This window comes from Eumetopias jubatus, unplaced genomic scaffold (assembly GCF_037043125.1).
Source record: "Eumetopias jubatus isolate StellerSeaLion01/CBP00866 unplaced genomic scaffold, mEumJub1_p1.0 scaffold_10, whole genome shotgun sequence".
In the NCBI taxonomy this organism is placed as follows: Eukaryota; Metazoa; Chordata; class Mammalia; order Carnivora; family Otariidae; genus Eumetopias; species Eumetopias jubatus.
The window spans coordinates 12,371,589-12,397,814 of NW_028274816.1; the positions used below are offsets into that span (position 1 = coordinate 12,371,589).

At 39.9% G+C, this 26,226-nt stretch overlaps 1 protein-coding gene across 1 annotated transcript in view; it reads right to left on the bottom strand.

Annotated features, from left to right (window-relative positions):
* The window catches only part of AMFR (autocrine motility factor receptor), a 47,019-nt gene that overhangs the window by 19,548 nt on the left and 1,245 nt on the right, over positions 1-26,226 (bottom strand). The window contains exons 2-8 of the mRNA XM_028093220.2: positions 17,746-17,838; positions 14,237-14,401; positions 12,545-12,697; positions 10,275-10,315; positions 9,982-10,114; positions 8,204-8,337; positions 7,224-7,334 (exon numbers count right to left, since the gene is read on the bottom strand). Of these exons, the coding sequence (XP_027949021.1) occupies positions 7,224-7,334; positions 8,204-8,337; positions 9,982-10,114; positions 10,275-10,315; positions 12,545-12,697; positions 14,237-14,401; positions 17,746-17,838 (830 nt within the window). The remainder of the gene's footprint in view (positions 1-7,223; positions 7,335-8,203; positions 8,338-9,981; positions 10,115-10,274; positions 10,316-12,544; positions 12,698-14,236; positions 14,402-17,745; positions 17,839-26,226) is intronic.

Here is a 26,226-nt window from a genome sequence, read left to right on the forward strand (position 1 = left end):
GCACAAGCAGGGGGAGCGGCAGGCAGAGGGAGAAGCAGGCTCCCTGCTGAGCAAGGAGCCCAGTGTGGGATTCAATCCTGGGACCCGAAGATCATGACCTGAGCCAAAGGCAGACGCTTAACCAACTGAGCCACCCAGGCATCCTCAAAAGCTGGTTCTTAAAAAAATATCAACAAAAGTGACAATTTTTAGGTAGACTAAGCAAAAATATAGATACAAAAATTAAAAGCAGAAATCAAAGTATGGAAAAAAAAAGAAATGAAAGTATGAACATTACTACCAACCTTACAGAAATGATAAGGATTATAACAGAATACTAGAAATAATTGTAATACAACAAATTAGAGAATACAGAGAAATACAGAGAAAAAATATAGGGCAAATTTCTACCAACACTGAAATTACCTAAATTGACTCAAGAAATAGAAAGGGGCGCCTGGGTGGCTCAGTCGGTTAAGCATCTGCCTTTGGCTCAGGTCATGATCCCAGGGTCCTGGGATCAAGCCCTGCGTCAGGAGCCTCTCCCTCTGTGCTCTCTCCTTCTGTCTCTCAAATAAATAAAATCCTTAAAAGAAAAAAGGAAGAAGAAATATAAAACTGCAACAGATTTATACAAGTAAAGAGACTGACTCAGTCAAAAAATCTCCCAGAAAGGAAAAGCCCAAGACAGGTTCACTGGTAAATTCTACCAAATATGTCAAGAAGAATGAACACCAATCCTACTCAAGCTCTTCCAAAATACAGGACAGAAAACTTCCTAACACATACTCTGAGGCCAGCATTACTGATACCAAAACCAGACACAGACACCACAAGAAAAGACAACTGCCAACCAGTATCTCTTATGAATATAGATGCAAAAGTCCTCAACAAAATACCAGTGAACCAAATTCAACAGCACATTAAAAAGATTACACACACCACGAACAAAAGGGATTTATTTACCCTAGAAATGCAAGTGTGGTTGAACATAAGAAAATGAATCAGTGTTAACACACCACATTAGAACAAAGGAAAAAAAAACATGATAATCTCAATAGAGGCAGAAAAATCATTTTACAAAACTGAACACTCTTTCATGATAAAAATACTCAGGAAACTAGGAATAGAAGGGAATGACCTTAAAAGACATTCATGAAAAACCCACAGGTAATATCACACTCAACTGAAGAAGACTGAAAGTTTTTCCTCAAAGCTCAGGAACAAGAATGCTTGTTTTCACCACTGCTATACAACATTGTACAGCAAGACCTAGCCAGAGCAATTAGGTAAGAAAAAGAAATAAAGGCTTCCAAATTGTTAAAAAAAAAAAAAAAAAAAAAGGAAGTAAAACCAACTCTACTTGCAGATGATATGATCCTAAACTACTATAGAGCTAATCATCAAATTCAGAAAAGTTGCACAGTACAAAAGCAACACATAAAAAGCAATTATATTTCTAATCCAAACAGGAAATTTAGAAAACAATTCCATTTGTATCAATCCCAAAAGAATAAAATACCTAGGGCGCCTGGGTGGCTCAGATGGTTAAGCGTCTGCCTTCGGCTCAGGTCACGATCCCAGAGTCCTGGGATCAAGTCTCACATCGGGCTCCCTACTCCTTGGGAGCCTGCTTCTCCCTCTGCCTCTCTCTGTCTCTCATGAATAAATAAATAAAAAAATCTTTAAAAAAAAGAATAAAATACCTAGAAATAAATTTAACCAAGGAGATGAAAGACCAGATACTAAAAACCACAAAAGATTGCTGAAAGAAATTAAAGACCTAAATAACAGGAAAGACATACCATGTTCATGGCTTGGAACACGTAATACTATTACAACAGTAATATTCTCCAAAGTGATCTACAGATTCAACACAATCTCTATTAAATTCCAAGGGCCTTTTTTGCAGAAATGGGAAAGTGGATCCCCAAATTCATACAGAATTGTAAGGGGCCCCAAACAGCCAAAACAATACTGAAAAAGTTGCAGGACTCACCATTTCCCAGTTTCAAAACTTACTACAAACATAGAGTAATCAAAACACCACAGTAGTGGAACAAAGATAGGCCTATAGACCACTGGAATAGAACTGAGAATCCAGAAATAAACCCAGTATCTATGGCCAACTGATTTCAGCAAGGGTCCCAAGACCATTCAATGGGGGAAAGAATAGATTCTTCAACAAATGAGGTTGAGCAACTGGACAACCACATGTAAAAGAATGAAGTCAGACCCCTCCTTCACTTCATGTAAAATTATTAACTCAAAATGGACCAATGACCTAAATATAAGAGCTAAAACCATAAAACTACTAGAAGAAAACAGGGGTAAATCTTCATGACCTCAGATTTGGCAATGGATTCTTAGATTTGACACTAAAAGTATCAGTAACCGAAGAAAAAATAGGTACACTGGACTTCAAAATAGTGAAAACTTTGTGTACATCAAAGGACATTGTCAAGAAAATGAAAATACAGCTACAGAATGAAAGAAGATATTTGCAAATCATACATCTGATAAAAGGTTAGTATCCAGAACACAGAGAGAACTCTTACAACTTATTAACAAAAAGACAAACAACCCAATTAAAAAATGGGCCAAGGAGTTGAAGAGACACTTTCCAAAGAAGATAGACAAATGGCCAACGGGCACAATCAATGTTCAGCATCAATGGTCATCAAGGAAATGCAAATCAAAATCCCAATGAGATACCACTTCCCACTAGCACAGCTATCAGAAAAACAGAAAAAATAAATGTGAAGTATAAAATGTGAAGAAATTAGAATCTCCATACATTGTTGGTGGGATGTAAAATGGTGTAGCTGCTAGAAAACAGTTTGGTAGTTCCTCAAGAAGTTAAACAGAGAATTACACATGACCCAGGAATTCCACTCCTAGGTATACCCCAAAGAATTAGAAACAGGTACTCAAACAGATACTTGTTCACAAATTTGATCATAGCAATATTTGCAATACCTAAATGGTAGAAATAACCGAAATGCCCATCAACAGATGAATGAGTACATAAATTGTTTATTATAAAATTATTTAAATTCAGCCATAAAAAGGAATGAAGTGCTGATATTTGCTACAACTTGGATTTGAAAACATTCTGCTGAGTGAAAGAATCCAGTCACAAAAGGTAGGATTCCTTTTTTATGAACTGTCCAGAAGAGGCAAATCCATAGACAGAAAGCAGATTAGTGGTTGCCCGGTGACGGAGGAGGGAGAAATGGGGACTCATTACTTTAATGAGTACGGGGTGTTACGCTGTGATGATGAAACAGTTTTGAAACTAGAAAGAAGTGGTAGCTACATAACACTGAATGCACTAAATGCCACTGAATTGTACATTTTAAGAAGGTTAACTGTATGTTACGTGAATTTTGCCTTCATCAAAAAAGGAAATCATAAACTTAATCTAATCATGTGCTTTAGATTTCTTCTAGACTAAAGTACACTCCTGGAGTTAGTCTTTCCAACTGTCTCTAAGCTCCTTTGGAGAAATGTGTGTGAATTCTCTGGTCTTCCAACCTCAACCAGCACTATACGTGCAGTTACCCAGCTGCAAAACCAGGAGAATCCCTGATTCCTCTTTTAGACTTCATTCTCACAGCCAATCCAGTACCACATGCCTGCATTCCTCTGATCTGTCCACTTCTCCCCAACCGCCTTCCACCACTGTAGCCCAAGCTACTCTCAACACATGCCTGAATCACTGCAGCCCTTACTAACTAGTCCCCCTGATCTTCTCAAGCTGCAAATCTGATCCCCAACCCCTCCTAAAACCCTTCAATGACGTCTCACCTTTTCCACTGGCCCTCAAGCCCCTGCCTGCTTCTCCTGACTCAGCAAACGCCACTCCCCTCCTATGCTCTAAGTCCTGGTCACACCAGTTCTCTTCCAGTTCCTCCCACACACCCCATTCCCTCCTGCTAGAGGGTCACTCTCCTTTGGCTGACTCAAGTCCTACTCATCACCAAGAGTCACTTCCTCCAGGCTTGAGTCAGATTCCTTTGCTACAAGTTCTCAAGAATCACATTCCTTTCCTTTACAGCACTTCACTCAATTTATACTTATACATTCAGAAATGCGCCTGGCTAATTTATGTTCATCTCCTCCATTAAACTACAAGCTGCACAAAAGCAAAGACCATATCTGTGGTTTCCGTTTTATCCCCAGACCCCAACAGAACACCCAGCACATAAAAAATTCTATCAATATCTGTTCTCCACAAATGGACCCACAACTCTATGGACAACCAATCTTCGACAAAGCAGGAAAGAATATCCAATGGAAAAAAAGACAGTCTCTTCAACAAATGGTGTTGGGAAAACTGGACAGCCACATGTGGAAAAATGAAACTGGACAAAAATTAATTCAAAATGGATGATGTGAGACAGGAAACCATCAAAATCCTAGAGGAGAACATAGACAGCAACCTCTTCGACCTTGGTCATAGTAACTTCTTCCTAGACACATCACCGGAGGCAAGGGGAACAAAAGCAAAAATGAACTACTGGGACGTCATCAAGATAAAAAGCTTCTGGGGCACCTGGGAGGCCCAGTCGTTAAGTGTCTGCCTTCGGCTCAGGTCATGATCCCAGGGTCCTGGGACTGAGCCCCGCATCGGGCTCCCTGCTCCGCGGGAAGCCTGCTTCTCCCTCTCCCACTGTCCCTGCTTGTGTTCCCTCTCTTGCTGTGTCTCTCTGTCAAATAAATAAATAAAATCTTTAAAAAAAAAAAAAAAGATAAAAAGCTCTGCATAATGAAGGAAACAATCACAAAACTAAAAGGCAGCCCACAGAATGGAAGAAGGTATTTGTACACAATGTATCTATACGATAAAGGGCTAGTATTCAAAATCTATGAAGAACTTATCAAGCTCAACACCCCAAAAAGAAATAACCCGGCTAAGAAATGGGCAGAAGACATGAACAGACACTTTTCCAAAGAAGACATCCAGATGGCTAATGGACACATGAAAAGATGCTCAACACCACTCATCACCAGGGAAATGCAAATCAAAACCACAGTGAGATACCACCTCATAACCTGTGAGAATGGCTAAAATTAACAACACAAGATGTTGGCGAGGATGTGGAGAAAGGGGAATCCCCTCTCACTGTTGGTGGGAATGCAAACTGGTGCACTCTGGAGAACAGTTTGGAGTTTCCTCAGGAAGTTAAATATAGAACTACTGTATGATGCAGCAACTGAATTACTACCCAAAGGATACAAAAATACAGATTTGAAGGGGTACATGCACCCCAATGTTTATAGCAGCGTTATCGACAATAGCCAAACTATGGAGAGAACCCAAATGTCCACTGACTGATGAATGGATAAAGAAGATGTAGTATACATATCCACTGGAATATTACTCAGCCATCAAAAAAATGAAATCTTGCCATTTGCAACGATGTGGATAAGCTATTATGCTAAGTGAAATAAGTCAGTCAGAGAAAGAGAAATACCATATGATCTCACTCATGTGGAATTTAAGAAAAACATGAACATATGGGAGGGGGAAAAGAAAAAAGGAAGAGAGGGAAATGAACCATAACAGACTCTTAACGACAGAAAACAAACTGAGAGCTGATGGAGGGAGGTGGGTGGGGGATGGGCACTAAGGAGTGCACTTGTGATGAGCACTGGGTGTTATACGCAAGTCATGAATCACTGAATTCTACTCCTGAAACCAATACTGCACTATATATTGGGGCGCCTGGGTGGCTCAGTTGGTTAAGCGACTGCCTTTGGCTCAGGTCATGATCCTGGAGTCCCGGGACTGAGTTCCGCATCAGGCTCCCTGCTCAGCAGGAAGTCTGCTTCTCCCTCTGACCCTCCCCCCTCTTATGCTCTATCTCATTCTCTCCCTCAAATAAATAAATAAAATCTTAAAAAAAAATTGCACTATTAACTAAAATTTAAATTAAAAAAGTATTTAAATTTAAAAAATTAAAATTAAAGTATATGTATTTAGCTACTGATGCTCAAGCTCCAAAGCCCTTCTAATATTAAAAAAAGAAGAAAAACAATTTGGGAATAAAAATGACAAAAGGAAGATTAAAGATGTAAAGATGAAAACTTTCTCAACATGCAAAAATGATCACAGATGCAAAAAGCCAAAGATACCCCATAGATACCTCAACATCAAAAAAAATATCCAATCCAGGGCACCTGGGTGGCTCAGTCTTTACATCTGACTTTGGTTCAGGTCATGATCTCAAGGTCCTAGAATCCAGGCCCCTGTCTGGCTTCCCGCTCAGCAGGGAGTCTGTTTCTCCCTCTCCCTCTCCCCCTGCTCATGCTCTCTCTCTCTCAAATAAATAAAATCTTAAAAAAAAAAAAAGACGTCTACTCCATAGACACAGTGATTTAGATTAAACAGATTCAGCCCCTATGAGATCTCTAAGAATGAACAAGTAAGGCAGTGAGGGCCACAACACAGAGAGAGGCAACAGGACTCCCTGCCAGAGGAACAAACCTGTCCTGCCCTGCCCACAGATCTGGCGCATTCTTAAGAGATTTTCTGGGGGTGCCTGGGTGGCTCAGTCAGTGAAGCGTCTGCCTTCAGCTCAGGTCATGATCCCAGGGTCCTGAGATCGAGAGCCCTGCATCGGGCTCCCTGCTAAGCAGGGCATCTGCTTCTCCCTCTCCCGCCGCCCCTACTCCCCGACTTGTGCACACGCCCTCTCTCAAATAAAAAAATAAAATCTTGGGGGGAAAAAAACAGACTTTCTGAAAATGCTGTTTTGTTCTCCCTGATAATAATATAGTCACAGTTTTTCTGGACTGTTCAGTGGTCCTGGTCCAGTCCCCAACTCAGCCAACCTCCCTGGCATGTTGTTTCTCTGTTACTTTTGTGCATGTGCAAAATGGAAAAATACATTCTCTTGTCCCAGTGAGTGCATAAGCTGTTTGAAAGCAAGGATTCCCCCCATCCCTTTCTTTTAAATCTTACAGGCATACTTGTTCTACCTCAGGGCTGACATTGACAAGGAATATGAAGAGAGTCAGCAGACCCAGAAATTAGGATGGCGGGTTGTGAGTGGGGAACGGTCCTGCCATAGAGTGATGAGGCTGAGGGATGGAGGAGGACAGCCCAGAGCTTCCCACAGCACTCACTGCCAGCTCCACAGCCAGTCGGAGGTAATGTCCCCACCCCCTTGCCAGGACTGGTCCGGAGCCCGGGCACAAACAGCACCCCACGCCCTGGGCAGAACCCCAAGCCCTACTTGTGGAAAAGATGTCCGCAGGGCAGTTTCCTCGCGGCCTGCATGGAGTCCCAGCAGATGGCACAGTCGTCATTGTTGACAGCCAGCTCCTCCGGAGTTGCTACAGCAAACCTGTAAAAGACAAACGCAGCCAGCAGACCTCCGTCAGTTCCACACACATACACTGAGTGCCACGCCATAAACTTCGCCCTCTGACAGCAGTTACAGAGGAATCTGGGGCAGTTAAACGTTCCCAACCATCAAAAACATTACACCTGCTTTCTCTTCATAGCCCACCAAAGAGCAAGAAACGTAAACACGGAAACGAACTCTGTCTTAACAACAGCTGTTAGTTCCTTCAACATAACACATCAGCTAAAAATGATTTGAGGGAACATTTCTGGGCAAACCAGAGGAGTTAAGACCCACCCCTGGAGAGCCAAACTGTTCCCCTGGACACTAAAAGGATACCCATTCATCTCACATCTGCAGGCTGGCAAGTGAGTCCCTCCCTTGGTGAGCTTAAGAGCATGTGTGTAAACATGCATGTGGAAGGAATTAAGTGAGACCCACTTCATAAAATAGAGGACAGAAGCCCAAAGAAGCTTCCGCTTAATGATGATGATGATGATAAAACTAATGGCAAAATAAGAACCACCTAGTATTTATTGAGCAGCTACTACATACCCATACTGTTCTAAGCATGTTACCTGCACTACCCCACTGGCTCCTCCCAGCAGTTCCAGGACAAAGGCTCTGCTATCATCCCTAGAGTGGAAGCAACTGAGGCACAGAGATTTAATTAAGGTGCCCCCAAATCACACAGCAAATCCTCACATAGGTAGGATTCACACCTGGCAGTCCTTCTCCAGAGCCTCCACTTATCCTCTTCACCCTTCAGTTAACAGCTAACAAAAGTGGTTCTCGGATCACCTGGGATCTGTTATTATAAAAGATCTAAAACGAGTCCAGCTGGGCAACATCAGCGTGTGCTCACGCACCTGGCCTCCATGTTGCCAACCACACGCAAGTAGTTCTTGTGCCGGCGGATCCGACGCTGCACTTCGTGGAATAGGTAACGCAGCTGCATGAAGATGACCAAGCTGGCCATGGATAACCAGATGTTGCCAAATAACTTTGCAGGAAGGAAAGAGAATGAAACACACAATAAAAATGAATGTGAACTTGCTAGTGACAAAGGTGACGTATGTAACAGAAGCTCTTATTGGTGGTAAACAGGAACTGGAACAATCTTTCACCAAGCAAATGCAGGTATTTATCTCACTACCATAAACAATGTACACGCTCTTTGGCTTAGTCATTCCATCATCAGCTATCTTTTCTCAGGAACTAATCCGAAATTTAAAAGCTTTATGCACAAAGATATCCATCCATGCAATTATAAAAAAGAAAACCAGGAAATTAGCAAAATGCCCAGTAGGGAAATAGGTTGTAAATTCATATAATGTAATAGTATATAGTCATTAATTACATTTTTTATGAAATAAAGTTATATATTATACTATATTTACATACAACATTTTTAAAGATTAATTACATGGGAAAATATTTAAGTGAAAAAAGCCAGATAAAACTATCTCAAAAAACTAATGTGATAAACTATGTAAAGATGTGAAAATAGCAAACAACTGAATACAATCTAAATATCCATTATGAGGGTTGGTTAATTAAATTACTATACATCTATATGATGGAATTCTTATCCTGAAGGCATTAAATGGTTCCGAAGAACGGTGGCTAGCACAGAACAATACAGATAATACATTAGCTAAAAAAAAAAAAAAGCAAAACTAAACTGAATGTCCAAAATACAATCTCAATTTATGACTGTATGTATTTGAATATAAAAGGAAGCAATAAATACAATAAAACGTTAATAGTTATCCCTGGGCATTCGAGGGAGTTTTAAACAAAAGCTATACATGTTTTTTTTAAATATGTTTTCAAAGTTATTTTCAAAAAGCATACTTAGAAATGTCCTGTGTCTAACCCAGTCATTTTTTTTAAAGATTTATTTATTTATTTGAGGGGGGAGGGGTATGGGGAGAGGGAAAGGGAGTTATAAGCAGACACCACTCAGAGCGTGGAGCCTGACTTGGGGCTCAATCTCACGACCTGAGCCAAAACCAAGAGTCATTTAGCCAGCTGTGCCTCCCAGGCGCCCCTAACCCAGTAATTTTTAAATGCATCTTTAATAGGCTTATAGTATAAATCAACTGCCCACCAAATATGTTGATTCTCACCATTATTAGATCACTGAAGTGCTAACCACGGAAGCAGATTTTCGAAACTGTAATTTCTTGCACAGCAAAGTAAAATGTAAATGATGAAGTAGGAGGAATTAAGTACAAATGCTTTCTTTTTAATTATAAAGCAGAAACTTTATGAATCCATGAAGTAGCTAACATTACGAGAGTTCCCATTACCCCCCCCAAAGTAACTGCTATGTATCAGAAGCCACAGAAACTAGGGGGAGCATACGGAATCCTCTTAATTTCATGGTAGAAGAATGACCAGTGACTAGGTCAGTGGAGGTCACGGAGTGCCCTAGGAGGACAACAAACTCAAGCTGGGCTCCAGCCAAAGTGCACGCCATTATTCTATACCCAGCGGCAGAAAGACAGACGGACACAGCTGCGTTTGTTTTGAGAGTCTTTACGCAGTTTATCCACAAATGTTTCATTTCTTATGGACTAACCAGGGTTTCTGATTCTAAAACACTTAGCTCTCTGTTAGAGCTCCTTCTGAGGAAGCTTACCAACATGTGAATATGGTGCATGAGGTCCAGGGACAAGAGAGTGAGCTCCATGACAAAATCTGTGTAATAGACATAGGTTCCTTTTCCCTCCCACGTCCCTTCATGGTTGAGGTCCCAGAGGTGAATTACATATCTGCAGTGAACAGAGAAAAATCATTTTAGCAATTTACTGTTAGTTTAATCTGGCTTACACATGATGCAGTATAGTCACATTTTTATAGATTTTAAACATGTGACATCTTAAAAACTGTATGAGTAGACCTCAATCGCCTCCCTCCCAAATTTCTACTCACCGTAAAATCACATGAGCAGTCCTCACTGTCACAAGAAGAGACTATAAAGAAAGATGTATTTTTTCTTTAGTAAAATTTGGAATTGCTCAGGCCAAACTTAACTTTTACAAAAAGATAAAAGGCAAGCATTTCTCAGTTCAACTAAAACACGGGTTATTCAAGGGAGGGGGCGGTGGGGGCATGGAATGAATGCGGTCAGAAAGTAGAAACTCCCAGTTACAAGATAAATGAGGACTGGGGATGTAACGTCCAACATAATGACTGTAGTTAACACTGCTGTGGTACATCTGAAAGTTGTGGAGAGGGTAGATCCTGAAAGTTCTCATCACAAGGGAAAAAACCCTTTTCTTTCTTTTCCTGTATCTATAATGAGATGATGGATGTTAAGGAAACTTACTGTCGTAATCACTTCACAGTCTATGTCAGTTAATCATTAGGCTGTATACCTTAAACTTATACAATGCTGTATGTCAATTATATCACAATAAAACTGAAAGAAAAAAAAGGAGGTTGTTCAAGCTTACCAACTATTTTTTATCTGCTTCAAATTTCCACAGAATTCATGACCTAGAAACCAACTTCCATTGAGCCTTTTTTCTGTTAATAGGTGACAACTGATTACACCTGTCCATCTCCTGGGGCTGCCTCCTATAATCTTGAGGTTCATTCTAGTAATTTGACAACCACTTCTATTTTACACAGCAGGAAGTTACCATCGTTGATTACTACAAAGGGTGTTTGAATACTTGGTGATCCTTTACCCAAAGTATAGTTCAGGTACCCCAATCCAAGATGAGTACCTGCCCTCTACACAACGCTTTGTATACTCCCCTTGCCCACACAAAAACAAATAGAACGAAGGAAATAAAAAATAAGCCCTTCGCAGTATTTTGTATTATAGAAATTGGTATTAAAAAAAATCTCCTCTTAAACTACCAAAATAGAACTGTTACATTGTTTGAGATTTGGAAATCCCAATTTATAAATGGAAAATATTTTACATAGATTAACACTATAAATATAAAAATATGATTAAGTTCAAAATATAAAATCTCTAACATTATTATCTTGAAACAATCACAGTAATGAGCTAAAATAAAAATATGTACTACAGTAAAACCCAATAGGCCTAATTTAAATGTCTTTATTTTTAGGTATACCTTTTCCAAAGTTTGGCTTAATATTAATTAAAAGTAAAAAGCAGGAAAACCAGACTATCATGCAAATGATGATTTATTGTAAAATATATCTGAAGCAAACTAATAACAGATCAGTGTAAAAAAATTTTTAGATTTTTTTCAAGAGAAATATACACATATAGACAGTATTCATTTAGAACTGCAAATGTTTTACTAAGTACTTAAATGTTCCCTTCCTAATTTTACACTACTACAACATATTCTGAAATCAATGTTATTAAGCAAAATTTAAAAAAAAAATTTTTTTAGTTTCTAAAATGAACTCTTACCTCCAACATGGGGCTTGAACTCACGACCCCCAGATCAAGAGTCACATTCCACCGACTGACCCAGCCAGGCACCCCAATAAATGTTAACCCTATTCTAACAAATTCCCAAATAGCAGTTCAAACTTAGTATTTTGATATTAGCTAATTAACTTTAATAATCTATTATTTCATTTTTTTCCTTAATAGTAGCAATTATGGTAAAGATAAAAATATTTTGCCTTTGGCCTGAGGCAAAAAGCAAATATAGCAACTGAATATAAGGACATACAAAAAAATTTTTATTTCTATTGAACAAAAATTTGTATTTTCAAAGGTTTAAAAAGTAAATTTAAAATATACATGAATAGCTCAGATTAGTCTTCCAAAAGAAAGAATAGAGCTTACATATTTATATTGTCCTATAAAATTTTAATTTATATCCTAGCTAAAAAAATTCAATTTTTGGACTGTGCCACTGATCACTCTGAAACCTTAAATAATTCACTGCACGCTCTACACCAGTTTCCCCATTTATAAACAGGAATAATAAAATGAGTCAATACACTGCAGGTATTTACAGCAACCCTCAGCATACAGTAAGCACTACAGAAATGTGGGCAAAAATAATTATCTTTTATTATGTTGTAGCAAGGATTACAGGAAATCATACATTTTCCCCTTCAATACCAGTATGCAACACAAAAGCAAGGAATTCAAAACATGCTTGTTAAAACAAAAGACCAAATATCCCTCAGTCACAACATGGGTGACTTGAAAACATACAGGAGTATGATCCGAACAAAAACCCACGTCCACACCTTACCTCTGCTGCCATGAAAGCCAGAGTGTGCATCCCGTGGGTGTAGCCTGTGACACAGCAGACGACTGCCAATCCACAGCAAGAAAGCAGCATTGCGATCAACAGAGACAGAACTCGCCCGTGGCTACTCATGGGTGTGGTGGGAGAAAAGGAAAGCTGAAACGTACAAAACAGGAGAAGGAAGCTCATTCTTCACGGCACTGTTAAGCATCCCTGAGAAACTCAAGGGTAGTCTCCGTGTCTTTGCTCAGGAACCTGGGCTTAGCAGCGCCGCCAAATGCCAAGCACAGAAAAGCACCCCAGTGCCAGATGGTCAAATTCTCCAACCAACCTAAATATGAGCACGAGCTGATATTCAGAGATCTTTATCACTTACTTTACAGAATATTAACAATATACATCATATTTCCATCTCAAATTCTCAAGGATCCTCCTCCTACCAGTGGGATGATAAGCCTTTCTCTAAGCAATTTTCCAAAGGTATTTAAGTCTCTCAATATTCAACAGCACTCCAGACAGCACCAAGTTCTTTTTTTTTTTAAAGATTTTATTTATTTATTTGAGAGAGAGAGAGAATGAGAGAGAGAGAGAGAGCACGAGAGGGAAGAGGGTCAGAGGGAGAAGCAGACTCCCCGCTGAGCAGGGAGCCCGATGTGGGACTCGATCCCAGGACTCCAGGATCATGACCTGAGCCGAAGGCAGCCGCTTAACCAACTGAGCCACCCAGGCGCCCTGGACGGCACCATGTTCTGTTGTGTTTCTTTCTCGATCTTGCTCTCCCCCTCCTCCTGAAAATTCACTGGGGGCATATTCCTACAGGGTTCGGGGCTGGGACAAGGGAAATGTCATCCAGGTGCGGAGCACCCCCTACCACGATGCTAGGTTAACAGTATACAAGGAGAGGCAACAGCGGGGACAGAGGCCTGGGCTGGGAGTCTGAGCAGGAGGGTGGAGATAACAAACCCGTTAGGGAGGTTGCGCGCTCCTGCTCCTGACCCCTGAAGAGCTTTCAGACCGAGATGAACTCACACAGAGGTGCAGGGACCACCTGTCCCCAAGGACCGGGTGAAGCGAAGAGCAAATGAGGCCCCGGAGTGGTGTAACTGAGGGGCAGAACTGTAGGTGTGCGTTTACCCAGGACCCCTGACATTCGTCCAGGGGCACTGAAGAGTAAGGGTTCACCCCACAGCTCTGATCTGAAGTTGAGAGACAGATCTTGTACCCGGACAGAGAAGGATTCACTTCTCTCAGGACCCAGGGAGATAAGAGGGCTAATTCAGTCCTTGCCCAGGGGTGGAAACAGTGTAAACTAGTCCAAAAGAAGGTTCCAAGAATCAGAGGAAAAAAACGGAAGGAGACTGGAACAGAAAATATCTGGAAGACAGCCGCTTTTATTCAGCTTATACGTTAAGCTTTCCTCGAGCTGTGATGGGAACAGTTTGTGTAGGTGAACTGACCCCACGCCGGCTGTAACGCGCTCTGCTAGTGGGGAGGGGAGGGAACCTTCAGCAAAGACACTGATCCTGCATTCTGTGGCCGCTACAGGAAGTTCCTTAAGAAATAGGCGGTGGCTACCTGATCTGGGAGCCTTGCCCTGGAGACCCAGGACGTGCCCGTTATGGCTCCTTCATCTTACACAATTCAAACCTGGCAAATGTGTGACTAAGCAAGCAGAGAGCTTGGCTAAAAACTCACATATTCAAATCGGTCCTTGCAGAGCTGAACCATCAGATGTAGAAATACAAGTCCAGCAAACCAGAGGCACCACATGACCACCTCTTCCACCGTCTGCACATTCAGCACACCAAAAATGAAAATGAACTTGTAGAAAATAAAATTCCAGAACTTGTCTTTGAGGTGCTGAAAAGACAAATATTTATAAAGGTTAGTACTGTTACATTTAACCTATTTAAGAGAGGTTAACACAACAAAAACTGCCTGCTCTGGAGAAAATACATTCTACATTCAGCTTTCTAACATTTGTTCGCAAGACATTAGAACGTAAAGAAAAAAATTAACTCTCTAAAGAATAAAGGTAAGGCACCTAGAAAGTCATGTGTAGACTCTGAATTGTAATCCCTCAGTTATAAAATTTTAGCCATCAAAAGGGGAGTGACATTAGTCTAGTACCTTGTATATTAAGAATAATACAAATACTTCCAACACAAAATTTTAAAAATGGTGAAGTCTACAAGTATCATTTTTAATACTTCTGCTCTTTGGATTTGTAAACAGTAGAAAAGATTTGGCTTTTTCTTTTTAAACATCCTTCAGATTAAAAAATAACATATGCTCATTCACCAGCCTATAATCCGTAAAAAGAGTAAAACAAAAATGCCTTAGCATTTTTATGCATTTTTCTTGTCTTCTCCTAATGTGCAAAACCTTAATTTTTGTGTACACTGCTTTATTTCACTTCTCATACTGTGAGAACCTTACTAGCATCAGTGAATAATCCGTGAATGTATCCATTTTAGTGGTTACAGATGGACAATGAAATTGTTTTTTCTCCCTTTGGAAAATGTTGCAATGAATATCTCTGCCAGAGTTTCTATTTCTTCAGCATTATGGAATCAAAGGTTACAAATGTTTTTATGGTTTCTAATAAGTACCACCCACCTGGTTTCCAAAGAAGTTGTATAAATGTACTCTCTCAGGGTTAGTGGGAGAGTACTTTGCCTACAAGGAGGCTATCCAGTTTTTAAAATCTTCACTACCCTGAAGAAAAAGGTCAAGGAGTAGAGTCTAGCCCCTAAAATACACTATCGAGCCATCTGTGGGAGGGGTGGGAACTGAGTAAAGACATGAGAATCGGGCGCCTGGGTGGCTCAGATGGTTAAGCGTCTGCCTTCGGCTCAGGTCACGATCCCAGAGTCCTGGGATCGAGTCCCACATCGGGCTCCCTGCTCCTTGGGAGCCTGCTTCTCCCTCTGCCTCTCTCTCTCTCTCTCTGTCTCTCATGAATAAATAAATAAAATCTTTAAAAAAAAAAAAAGACATGGGAATCAAACAGGACTCCTAAGTATATTCTCAGAAATAGTTCTGAACCACATAAATGTTTCACAAATTCAAACAATTAAAACAGAAAAAAAGCAAAACTGAATAGAAACAGAAATAACTGAGCCTAAATGTGTAACAAAATGAAGGATTACTGAAAGATGAGATTATTACTTTGAGGACTTTTAGCCACTCTCCTGACTGTACACCATTTGCACAAAGAACAAAGGGAACTAGGAACCTTTGGTGAACGCCTATTTCCAGATCTGGGACAGGTGAAGTACAAGGCAAACCCAGGACATCTTGTGCCTGGGTTTTGAATCTTCACCCCACCGTGTATTTGCTGTGTGACTTGTAACGAGTCACTTAACATTCCCGTGCTTTCGTCTCCCCATCTATAAGATGGGCCTTATGAGCCTGGTATCCACCTCACAGAACTGCTGGAGAAACTCAACTAAGCTACTATATGTACGGTGCTGGGACATGTGCCATAGCAGGCATTATGCGCCTTAAAAAAAAAATTCCTTGCTCTAAACCTCCCCGGAACAGTTTCTTTTTTATCCTGCTTTCGGTATTCAGTGTCTTTGCCTCCAGCATGACTTTATTTCTTGAACGTTCTTGAATCACCCACAGAGCAAACCCATGTCAATTCTGCAGAGTTCTAACTCAAACTAGTGCTTGATAAATGCCACTGGATGACACTCATCAAAAAAAAAGTCATCACGGTGGTGAGCACAGCATAATGTGCACAGAGCTCTGGAATCGCTGTTTGTGTAGCTGAAACTAAGGTAACACTATGTGTTAATTATACTCGAGTAACAAGTTTTAAATAAGTAAGTAAAATAAATGAAAGATGTGATCAGTACTGAAAAACTCAAAGTAGGATAACAGATGTGCCCGTTACCTCTAGGTATCGTAAAAATCTATATAACGCTCCAAGGTAATGTGTTCTGAAAATTTTGAACGGATATTTAACATTTCAGGAAAACGAAAGCAGTGGATTAAGGCCCACTGGTGCCAGATCAATCCACCAGCAAGGAGATGGCTTGCCTGGCCTGATCAATTTCTGGCCCGCAAGCCAGAAGTTTTTCTTCACAAAGAAAGAAGCATCAAAAGGAGCTTTTGATTCCTACCCCAAAACAACCTTCCACAGTGCTACCTGGGAGACCTCTGGAGTTGATATTTTCGAGAAAGTGCTGAATACTCACTAATGAAAACTCTCTGGGAGAACAAACAGTCCTGCTCATAACAGCATCCAAGGGCTCAACCACACAGTAACCTCGGTTTAGCTCTGAACTAGGACCTCAGCTGATCTGATAACAGGGGACTTATGTTGAAAGGGTAGGTAAGGAGCGAGGCCAATGCAGGTTCAAGGTAGCAGGTCCCTGTGTCTCATCGCAGGGATAAGATAAAGTGAAATCTAGTTCTGTTTGTATGTTGTTGTTTTAAGGCCAGTTCTAAATTCTTATTTTTAAACACACCGTTCTACATTCTATGCTAAAATCCTTGGGGGCCTGCCAATCTGTACGGTATGCTTGTGGCACATTCTTTATTAAAAGCATGTCCTGCTCATATACCTGCACCTTCTGGGAGTAATGTTCCAATGTCAGACTATCCCTAATCTTCTGCTGGTGGAATGACGAATCTTAATTTACTTGTCCAAAGGGAGAAATCTAAATCTCTCAGTAATTCCTTTGGAAAAGAACCTATATTCTAAAGAGTGATGTTTATTATTATTCGAACTAAAACAAATCTATGCTTCTTTAAAAACTGCATTCATGAAAGTCATGGGAAAAACAGCTATAAAGAACAGTATCAGGTCAACCTGGCTATACTGAATATGGACTGTGGATTCCATAAAGTATTTTATCAATGCTAAGTTTCCTGATTTTGATCATTGTGCTATGGTTACATAAGAAAATGTCCTTGCTCTTGGGAAATACATGCTGAAGTATTTGGAGGTCCAAGGGTATGACGTCCACAACTTACTCTCAAATGGATCAGAAAAAATACGTATAATATAAATAAAAGACAAATGTGAAAGCAAATGGGACAGAATGTTGACAACTGTGAATCTGGATAAGGGTGTATGGAAGCTCTTCAGAGTATTCATGCAACCTTTCTGTAAGTTTAAAATTATATCAAACACAGAGTTAAAAAAAAAAAAAATCGGGTCACTAGAATCCATCCTTGCTGTTTGGACTTACCTGCCTCTCACTCACTCGAAGAGGGCCAAACACAATACACTGGATTAGCTTAGCCACCAACATCAAAACACAGCATGCAGTATTTACTAGAACCTGTAAACAAATCAAAGAAAGAAAGTTTATTTCCTCCTGTTGAAAAATAAAAGGTCTAAAAATTTTGTATTAGGAATTCAACATTTCTAAGGACTGAGCTTCCACAGTTCCCTACCAATACAAGATAAGTAATGTTTGAAGGGGCACACTTTTATGGGTGGTGGGAGTAGAGATGAGGAGTGGGAAGGAGAGGCACCAGCTTACCAGTTAATCACAGAGCCCTGTCCCAGTATGCACCATCCAGCAGGCCACCTTTCCCTTCACCCTTTACTGAACTGTACGTAAACTTTACACTGAACATACAAAACTGTATGCGCACTGTAAGTCATAGGTGTCTCTTAGGTATATCATTTCCTACACTAAGATTTTGATAGCCTTGAAGAAAACTTTTCTCGAAATTGAGGTTATCATGAACTAAAACCCAGCACCCAAATATCTTACTCTGCCCTTCCAAACAAACAGCAGGTGAGGAGAGGGGTGATGGTCACAGAAAAGCCACAAGACCATAAAAAAATTGAGAACCCCCTATACATATATAGGGGTATGTGTATATACACATACATACTACAATGGGACATCATGTCAGCCAAAAGATAAATGTTCTCCATGCTCAGTGTTGGCCTTCAAGTAATGGTTCTGGGGCATCCGAGGGGAATGGAACTGAGAAACCAAAAAGAAGGAAGAAGCACACTGGCAGGTGTGTCTGAGAACTGGAAGGCAACCAGAAGCCACCAATGCAAAACCAAGGCCTTCTTCAACAGGAGATGGGAAATCTCTTTACTTAGATAATTAAAAGATGGATATCCCGACACCTAAACAACAAATATAATGCTCACAAAATGAAAGAGTGGGCTGCCCTTGACCAAGAAACTAGTGGGGCACATCTTACCACCTACACTCAAATGATTTTAAAGGACCTTGATAAAGACAGTAAATATGACTTTCATTGAGAGCAATGGAAATGAACCCCAACTCAATGTAAAGACTGCTTTAACTTTTGATTGACTAACTTTACTGGAAGGTGGCCATATTCTTCTTCCTGGGTCATTCTTCCCTCTATTTTTAAAAGAAGCAAATGATATTGTCAAAGGAAAAAAAAGATGACTGAAAAAGTAATGCAAGAAAACAAGCTCCTTAAGATCTATCTCTTTAGGTCCTCCTTAGTATCTCACACCATGCACCCCTTTGGGAGAACATATATAATGGCAGCCCTGATTCATTACAAAAAGATTAAATTATGTTTAGTCCTATTCTGCCTAATGGGACAAGGAAATATGTGATATATTTTTAAAGAATTAAAAAAAATAGTTTGGCTGAAACAGTTCTGGTAATTAAATCCTGCAAATAATCAGGAAAAAACCCAAATCAGTTATCCAAAACATCCTATATATCCCTAACTTGTGACTCCCTGTCAAACAGCCCTATTTGAAACGGTCCAAAAAAATAGCTTAGAATACTAATTTTTAAGGAGATGAAATAGATGTGGAGAAGGTTCATTTTCATTGTGTTCTAAACCAGCCAACGGGAACTTTAGTCATGTTAATTAAGAAAAACTTCATCAGACAAAACCACAACCACAACCCTTCATGCCACATCTCCTAGCCGAGATTTTTTTTTCTTTTTTTTTTTTTAAGTAAACTCTACCCCCAACGTGGGGCTGAACCTCTTGACCCTGAGATCAAGAGTTGCATGTTCTTGCTTCAGGCAGCTGTGACCATGTCTTTAGAAACTGTGAGAAATAATTTCAAAACAGATGGGAAAAAATAATACCTTTTACAAATCATTTAGATATTCAACTTTCCAACATTATTATTCTGTGTGGTTACAGCATAGAGGGTCCATTTTAGTAATGTGTCAAACAACGTTCAACAGAGGAGATAAGACTTTTAGGTGGTTTGCAACAAAAAGATGAGAAAGTGGAAAAATGAGTCAATTGTAGGACTAAATAGTGATCCTCCACAAAGACTAGCCAAAGAGGCATTTAGCAATTAAAGAAATTTAAAATTAAAAAAAAAAAAAAAGAGTTGCATGTTCTATTGCCTGAGCCAGCCAGGTGCCCCTGAACAGAATTTTTTAAGTCAGCCAAACATCCCCCAGCCTAATTACAACACAATTTAAAAAAAGAATTCTTGCTGGTTTTGCATGTAGGCATAGGAAATAAAGAAATAAAGTCCACACATTTAGCACCTACTTGTTCAAGGCATGTCGGAGGTTAAGAGACATGAGGGAGCTCTAGACTCCGCATTCAAAGACCTTTTAGAATCTACAGGACACAGAACTTGATAAGCATCTAACAGTACACCAAGCAGGCTACTGGGAGAGCAATCAATGCAGGAGAAGAAAGTAAATCTGGGGTGGCTTAATCATTGCTCTATCCAAAAGCACATTCTCGTATATCTTGGGTTACAAAACAAAAAGTAAAGTATTATTTACTATTTCTCAGTTACATTTCTTAAAGTTCAAAAATACAGTTTAAAAAAATTAGTATCTTTTTTTTTAAAGTGGAAGTCTGTCACAATCCCATCACTCACAGATAATCATTTCTTATTTTAATTTCAATGGAAGATTTAAAAATTAGCAAGGCTAAGAAGGGGAAAAAAAAAAGCTTGAGAAAATATACTGATATTAGAAAGGGAATTTATGTAAAAAGGAGGAGCTAAACTTTTGTGAACTTTATATGAAAGCTAGAGCTACAGAGAATTGGGAGGCAACTAAAAATTATTTTAAGATGATGAACAGTGTTTTTTAAAACACCTTAGCGATTATTAATAAACTATTCTATGTCTATTTATAAAAAATGACTTAATATAGGATAAATTCTCAACTTTAAAACTGATAAAGCCTTGAAAAATTGCAAATATGGAAAGAAATACAATGGTAGCATTCCTCACTTAAGAGCAAATCCCACCAACACTTCAATTAGAAAAAAAATCACCTGTACAAAAAAAAATTGGGGGGGTGCCTGGGTGGCTCAGTCAGTTAAGCATCTGCCTTTGGCTCAGGTCATGATCCCAGAGTCCTGGGATGGAGCCCTGCATCAGCCTCCCCGCTCAGTGAGGAGCCTGCTTCTCCCTCTCCCTCTGCCTGCCACTCCCTCTGCTTATGCTTTCTCTGTCAAATAAATAAATAAAATCTTTAAAAAAAATTTTTTTTTACTGTGGTTCTATGTGTGAGCATTTGCTAAATTTCACACTGTATAAAATCGTTTGTTCCTGGGCCTCTGAATAGGAGAGAAAAATAAATGGATGAGATAAGTGGTGTTTTCTAACTGAAATAAAATATTTCATTCTAAAAAATAAATTAAGTAAATACATTAAAGCAAGTCCTAGATCAGATTCCATTAGGTCACCCAGTAATATTCTTACAGAAACACTTTAGCCCAGTTGTACATCCATAGAACCAGGACGAACCTTCTCACTTCCAACAAGCAAAACGAGGCTCACCTCCAGCACGTCTGGTCTGAACCACCACTTTATCCACACAGACCACCGTAAAAGTACTGACCTCATTTCATTGTTCTATGCAACCAGCTAGTTTTTCCTTGCAGGCAGAATCCAGACATAAATGTAAAGACAAGGGGTTCACTGGAGCACTGTTCACTAATAGCAGAAAAATGGTGGGAGGCAAGTTCAATAAACTGCCAGCCATTCAGTGGAATACAATGAAGCCAGGAAAACTAACTCAGCAGCTCTCTTTTTTACTAGCATTGTATGGAAACTTCAAGATCACGTGTTCACTGAAAAAAAAGCAAGGTGTAGAAACGCCATTACCATGTTACCCTGTATGTAAAAGAGAAAGCATATGCATACGTACACACAGACACATTTGTATAATCACAGATGTGAACAGTGTCAAGGACTTAATCAACCTGGATGTCTCCTGGTCTTCTACTTCACACCAGCATTAATTACAAGAAAGTGGTAATAGGGGGCGCCTGGGTGGCTCAGTCAGTTAAGTGTCTGCCTTCGGCTCAGGTCAAGATCCTGGGGTCCTGGGATCAAGCCCTGAGTTGGGCCCCCTGCTAAGTGGGAAGCCTGCTTCTCCCTCTGCCTCTGCCCCTGCTTATGTGCTCTCTCACTCGCTCTCTCTCGTTCACTATCTCAAATAAACAAAATCTTAAAAAAAAAAAAGTGGTAATGGCCACTTCTGGGAAAGGGAAGCAGAAGAGTTACTTTTCACTGTACATCACCTGTGACTTCTGTACCGTGATCATGCATTATTTATTTTTTTAATTTTTCTAAAGTTTAGAGCCTAGTAAACTTTCTGACCAGTTCTGAAGTTCCACATTTATTTTTCTCACCATGACGGGAGACTGATAACTAGCAATCCCAAACTGGGTGGCCTCAATGATCCTCTTACATGGTATTTCTACTATATTAAAATGCTTCAGAAGTTTCTCTTATTTATAGCAATGTAAAAACCTTAAATAATATTTTTTAAGACCCCACCAAACATCTTTCTTTTGTATTAGCCTACACAAAATAAAAACAAGTTTTGTTTGTCCCTGAGCAGCCTATAACAGAAAACATCAGATAGTACTGACCCAAGGAACCCCTACCTAATCAGGCTTAAAGTAATTCCCTTTAAGGCTCCATAAGAAAATTTCCCTCCCAGAATGGTTCTATTGTGCTACCTGAGAACAACAGAAACTAAATTATAAGACAGTCTGGCCCGAGAGGAAAAGAGAAGAGAGCAGGTAACTCTCTTAAATAGCTTAGCCACGTTTATCACTGTGTAACCCTGGAGGTATTTTTGATCCTGTAAAATGCTGGCCACCAATGGGATGTTACTCATGAGCTTGTGATGAAATGTGGTTAAAGTACCAGGAACTGTTTCAAGAACAGGATCAATATGGATGTTTCTTAGTCTCCTACTTAACACCAGCACTAACCACCACCTCCCCCACACAGCATTGTCTGTCTCTTCCCTGAAAGAACAACTGGAATATGTTATCTCTCTGCAGGCTCCCTGTGACAAGTATAAAATGCAAGAAAGGGGCACCTGGGCCGTGCAGTTGGTTGAATGTCCGATTCTTGGTTTTGGCTCTGATCATGATCTCAGGGTGGTGAGACTGAGCCCTGGGTTGGGCTCCACACTCAGTGTGGAGCTGGCTTAAGACTAAGACTCTCTTTCCCTCTCCCCCACCCCCCCGCCCCCGCTCTCCCTCATTCGTGCTAACAAATGAATACATCTTAAAAAAAAAAACAAACCCAATAAAATGCAAAGATGTATACTCCCCCTTATTACATGGATGATAGTGTTCCTCTTTTCACAATATCAGGGAAATAAGTGAGTTATGTATACAAGGCACTCAGCATGCACATAGCAAGCAATCAAATTGTCTCTTTCCCCTCACCCTGAGGATCTTTCCTATATTTTTAAATTGTTTATCTAGGCTTATATCCTATTATTTAGAAGTGTACTTTTTCTTTAGCTGCCCCAACATTTCTAAAGCTATTTTTCTCTAAACTTCATTGGAATATTCAACTCATAAAGACTCAAACCTAGTAAATTACTTTTAATCCCGAAGTTTCGTAATTATATGAAAATGGGCTCTTTAAAGGAATCGGCAACTTTTTCTCTAATGGGCTATCAGATAATAAATATTTTAGGCTCAGTAGGCCACACACTCTCTGTCACATAGTCTTCCCCTTAAAAAAAAACAACAAAACTTGAAAAACATAAAAACCATCGTTAGCTAAATAGACTGTACAAAACAGGCCAGGCCAAAAAGGCCACCAATTTACCCATCCCTGCTCTAAATGGTCAGTTCACTTTTCTCCATTTCCGTTTTTGATGGTTCCTTCCCTCCTACCCCACCCCCCCCGACTTCTATTTAAATTACTTGATTTGCATATAACTATGTCAGAACCTTCACACTTCTTTCGTATTCCCATTTCTCCATTTTACCATGTCCTGCTCTTACAACTTTAGAAGCAAATCTGTAAAAAAGGAAAATAAAAAACCAGAAAGGAGACAGTAATGAAAATAAGACAAATAAAGAAGTGGAAAAGCCAAATACACCTGTATAATTCAAAACAATATGGAATGGATCAAGAGGTACTTTAACGGAAGGGTCACCTGAAAATTGTAAAATAAGCCTAGAAATGAATAACAAAACCTAATCTCGAATGAAACTTTAGAATGAAAGTTCTAGAAAGACACGAAGAAACAAGTGGTCACATCAAACCTGGGGATTTGCTAGTATGAGAACCCTGGAGCCTCCCTAGGACCTCTTCTCAACACCCACACCACAATGCCACCTGGAGAGACCTCCTTGGGGGAGGTCTAACTCACAGTATCTCCTGGCCTCTTCCCATCCTCACCACTGCTGCCTCAGGGCACCCCTGAGAAAACTACCTCATCATGACAGTCCCTCCTCTCCTCCACTCCCACTTAAACCCTATGGCCCACAAAATAATGTCCTTGCTCCTTAGAAGGGCTGGCAAGGTTTACAAAATCTGACCCTCACCCCACATCCTATCCTCCCTAATCCATTTCTCAACCATCAGTGTGCCTAAAAAATCGCCGGGGACATTTAACAAAATGAAGATTCCAAGGCTCTGCCTTTCCCCTTGAATTGATCCCCGGATTCAATCTGAGAAACTACATTTTTCAAGTACCAGATTGTCATTTTTAGAAATACACCTTTATAGGGGTTGGTTACTTCCCTCACCTCCTGCAACTCCGAGGCCTCCCCTTTACCTTCCCAACTTCCCTCTTAATCATAGGACCCAAAGGAGTTGTAATTTAAGAGCCCAGTTTATGGGCCGCTCTGCAAAGGCCCTGCACTACCTTTCATACAACATCTGACCCTCACATGCTGTTTTCTCTACTTGTAATACATCATGCTGCTTGCTGAGATCCTTCTTACCTCCCAAGGCTGGGTTCAAATACCATCTTCCAAGCATCCTTCCCCTAGACATTACTCTTTCCTCCAGACCCTGCCATATTTTTTTTTAAATCTATCTATCAACACTTATCAAATTTTGCTTTATTTGTACATGGATTGCTTTGACGGTAGGGGAAAGGGTTCACAGCTATGCCCTCCAGAGTGCCCCAAATGATACCTCTGAAAGGTTCTGAATTGAGTTAACCAAAACCTCCTGAGATGCTATCAGACCTATATTAAATTGTGCTCTACAAGGATAAGTTTTAGAGATTCCAATATGCCAAATAACAGCCAGCAGGATTTGCAAATTGGCAGAAAGATCAGTTTTTGTTTTATCTTGCTTGGTTTTTTAAAAAATTGAATCTGAATGTCTTTGGGCAGGGTGCCAAAGGGATCCATTTTGACCAAGGCCCTACCATATATTCACTCAATCATGCTATCCGTCAGGCTAAGGAAGCAGCCTTTTGAGATTGTGGCTCCTGCTCGGCTACTAAAGCATCCAGGTGCCATGGATGATGAGGAAAGCTTACAGAGCACACATGGAGTGTCTGAGAAACCAAGGCAGGCCAGCATGAAAGTGGTAAAACCACGAGGAAAGATGTTAGAAAAACTGTTAAGAAGATCAACTGAAAAAGGAAAACAATCATCAACAGATCAGGAAGAAATGAGAAACCTGCTCTAGGTAAGATCTCTAATGAAAAAGCCGAATGAAATAATAATTTCATTATTTTAATAATGAAAAAATTATTAGAAGAAATAATTTTCGCAGGAAAATCAACAGGCTTTATGCGGTGTTTTATGAAGAGGAGTTAACCTTGGAATTTGAACATGAGTTTGGTAAAAACAAAAACAAAAAACTCCTGGGAGGGGAAAATCACTAAATAATACTAGCAGTTGTTCTATAGTGGTTCCGTCTCAAAGGCTTATTTAGGTCTCATACTTACCTATCAAAGAATACATTATAATCTTAACATTTGGCAGAAACACTCTTCACATCACTTTAAGTTGTTTACCTGCTAACTCAAATGAAAAAATAGACTGGAGATAAGACAAAAGAGAGGTGAGTTGAGTTCTTTCTTTTCTCCCTTCTTCCGTTTACACAGTACCAAAATCAAGTACACAGCAGTGAAAGAATAAAACTTCACTCTTCACTGCCTTCTACTAATCTCTTCATTAGAAGGACCGGGAGACTTAATCCACAGCCCACCAAATTCATAAATCCCACAGCTTCCTGATGAAGCACAGTGGGATTAATTATAACAAATGAGTTGTATATCATTCTCTATCCTTGAAATATTAATCTTAGTCATTTACAGCCTACTCTTAACCCCAAATGGGAACTGTGGGAGAGAAGACAAGCCCCAAGACACCACAGTAAACCCAAGTGACAGACTTACATCCTGGAGCAACTTTTCTTATCATTGTGTGTGTGTGTGTGTGTGTGTGTGTGTGTGTGTGTCTGGGCACACACGTGTGCATGTACACGCATGGCATTT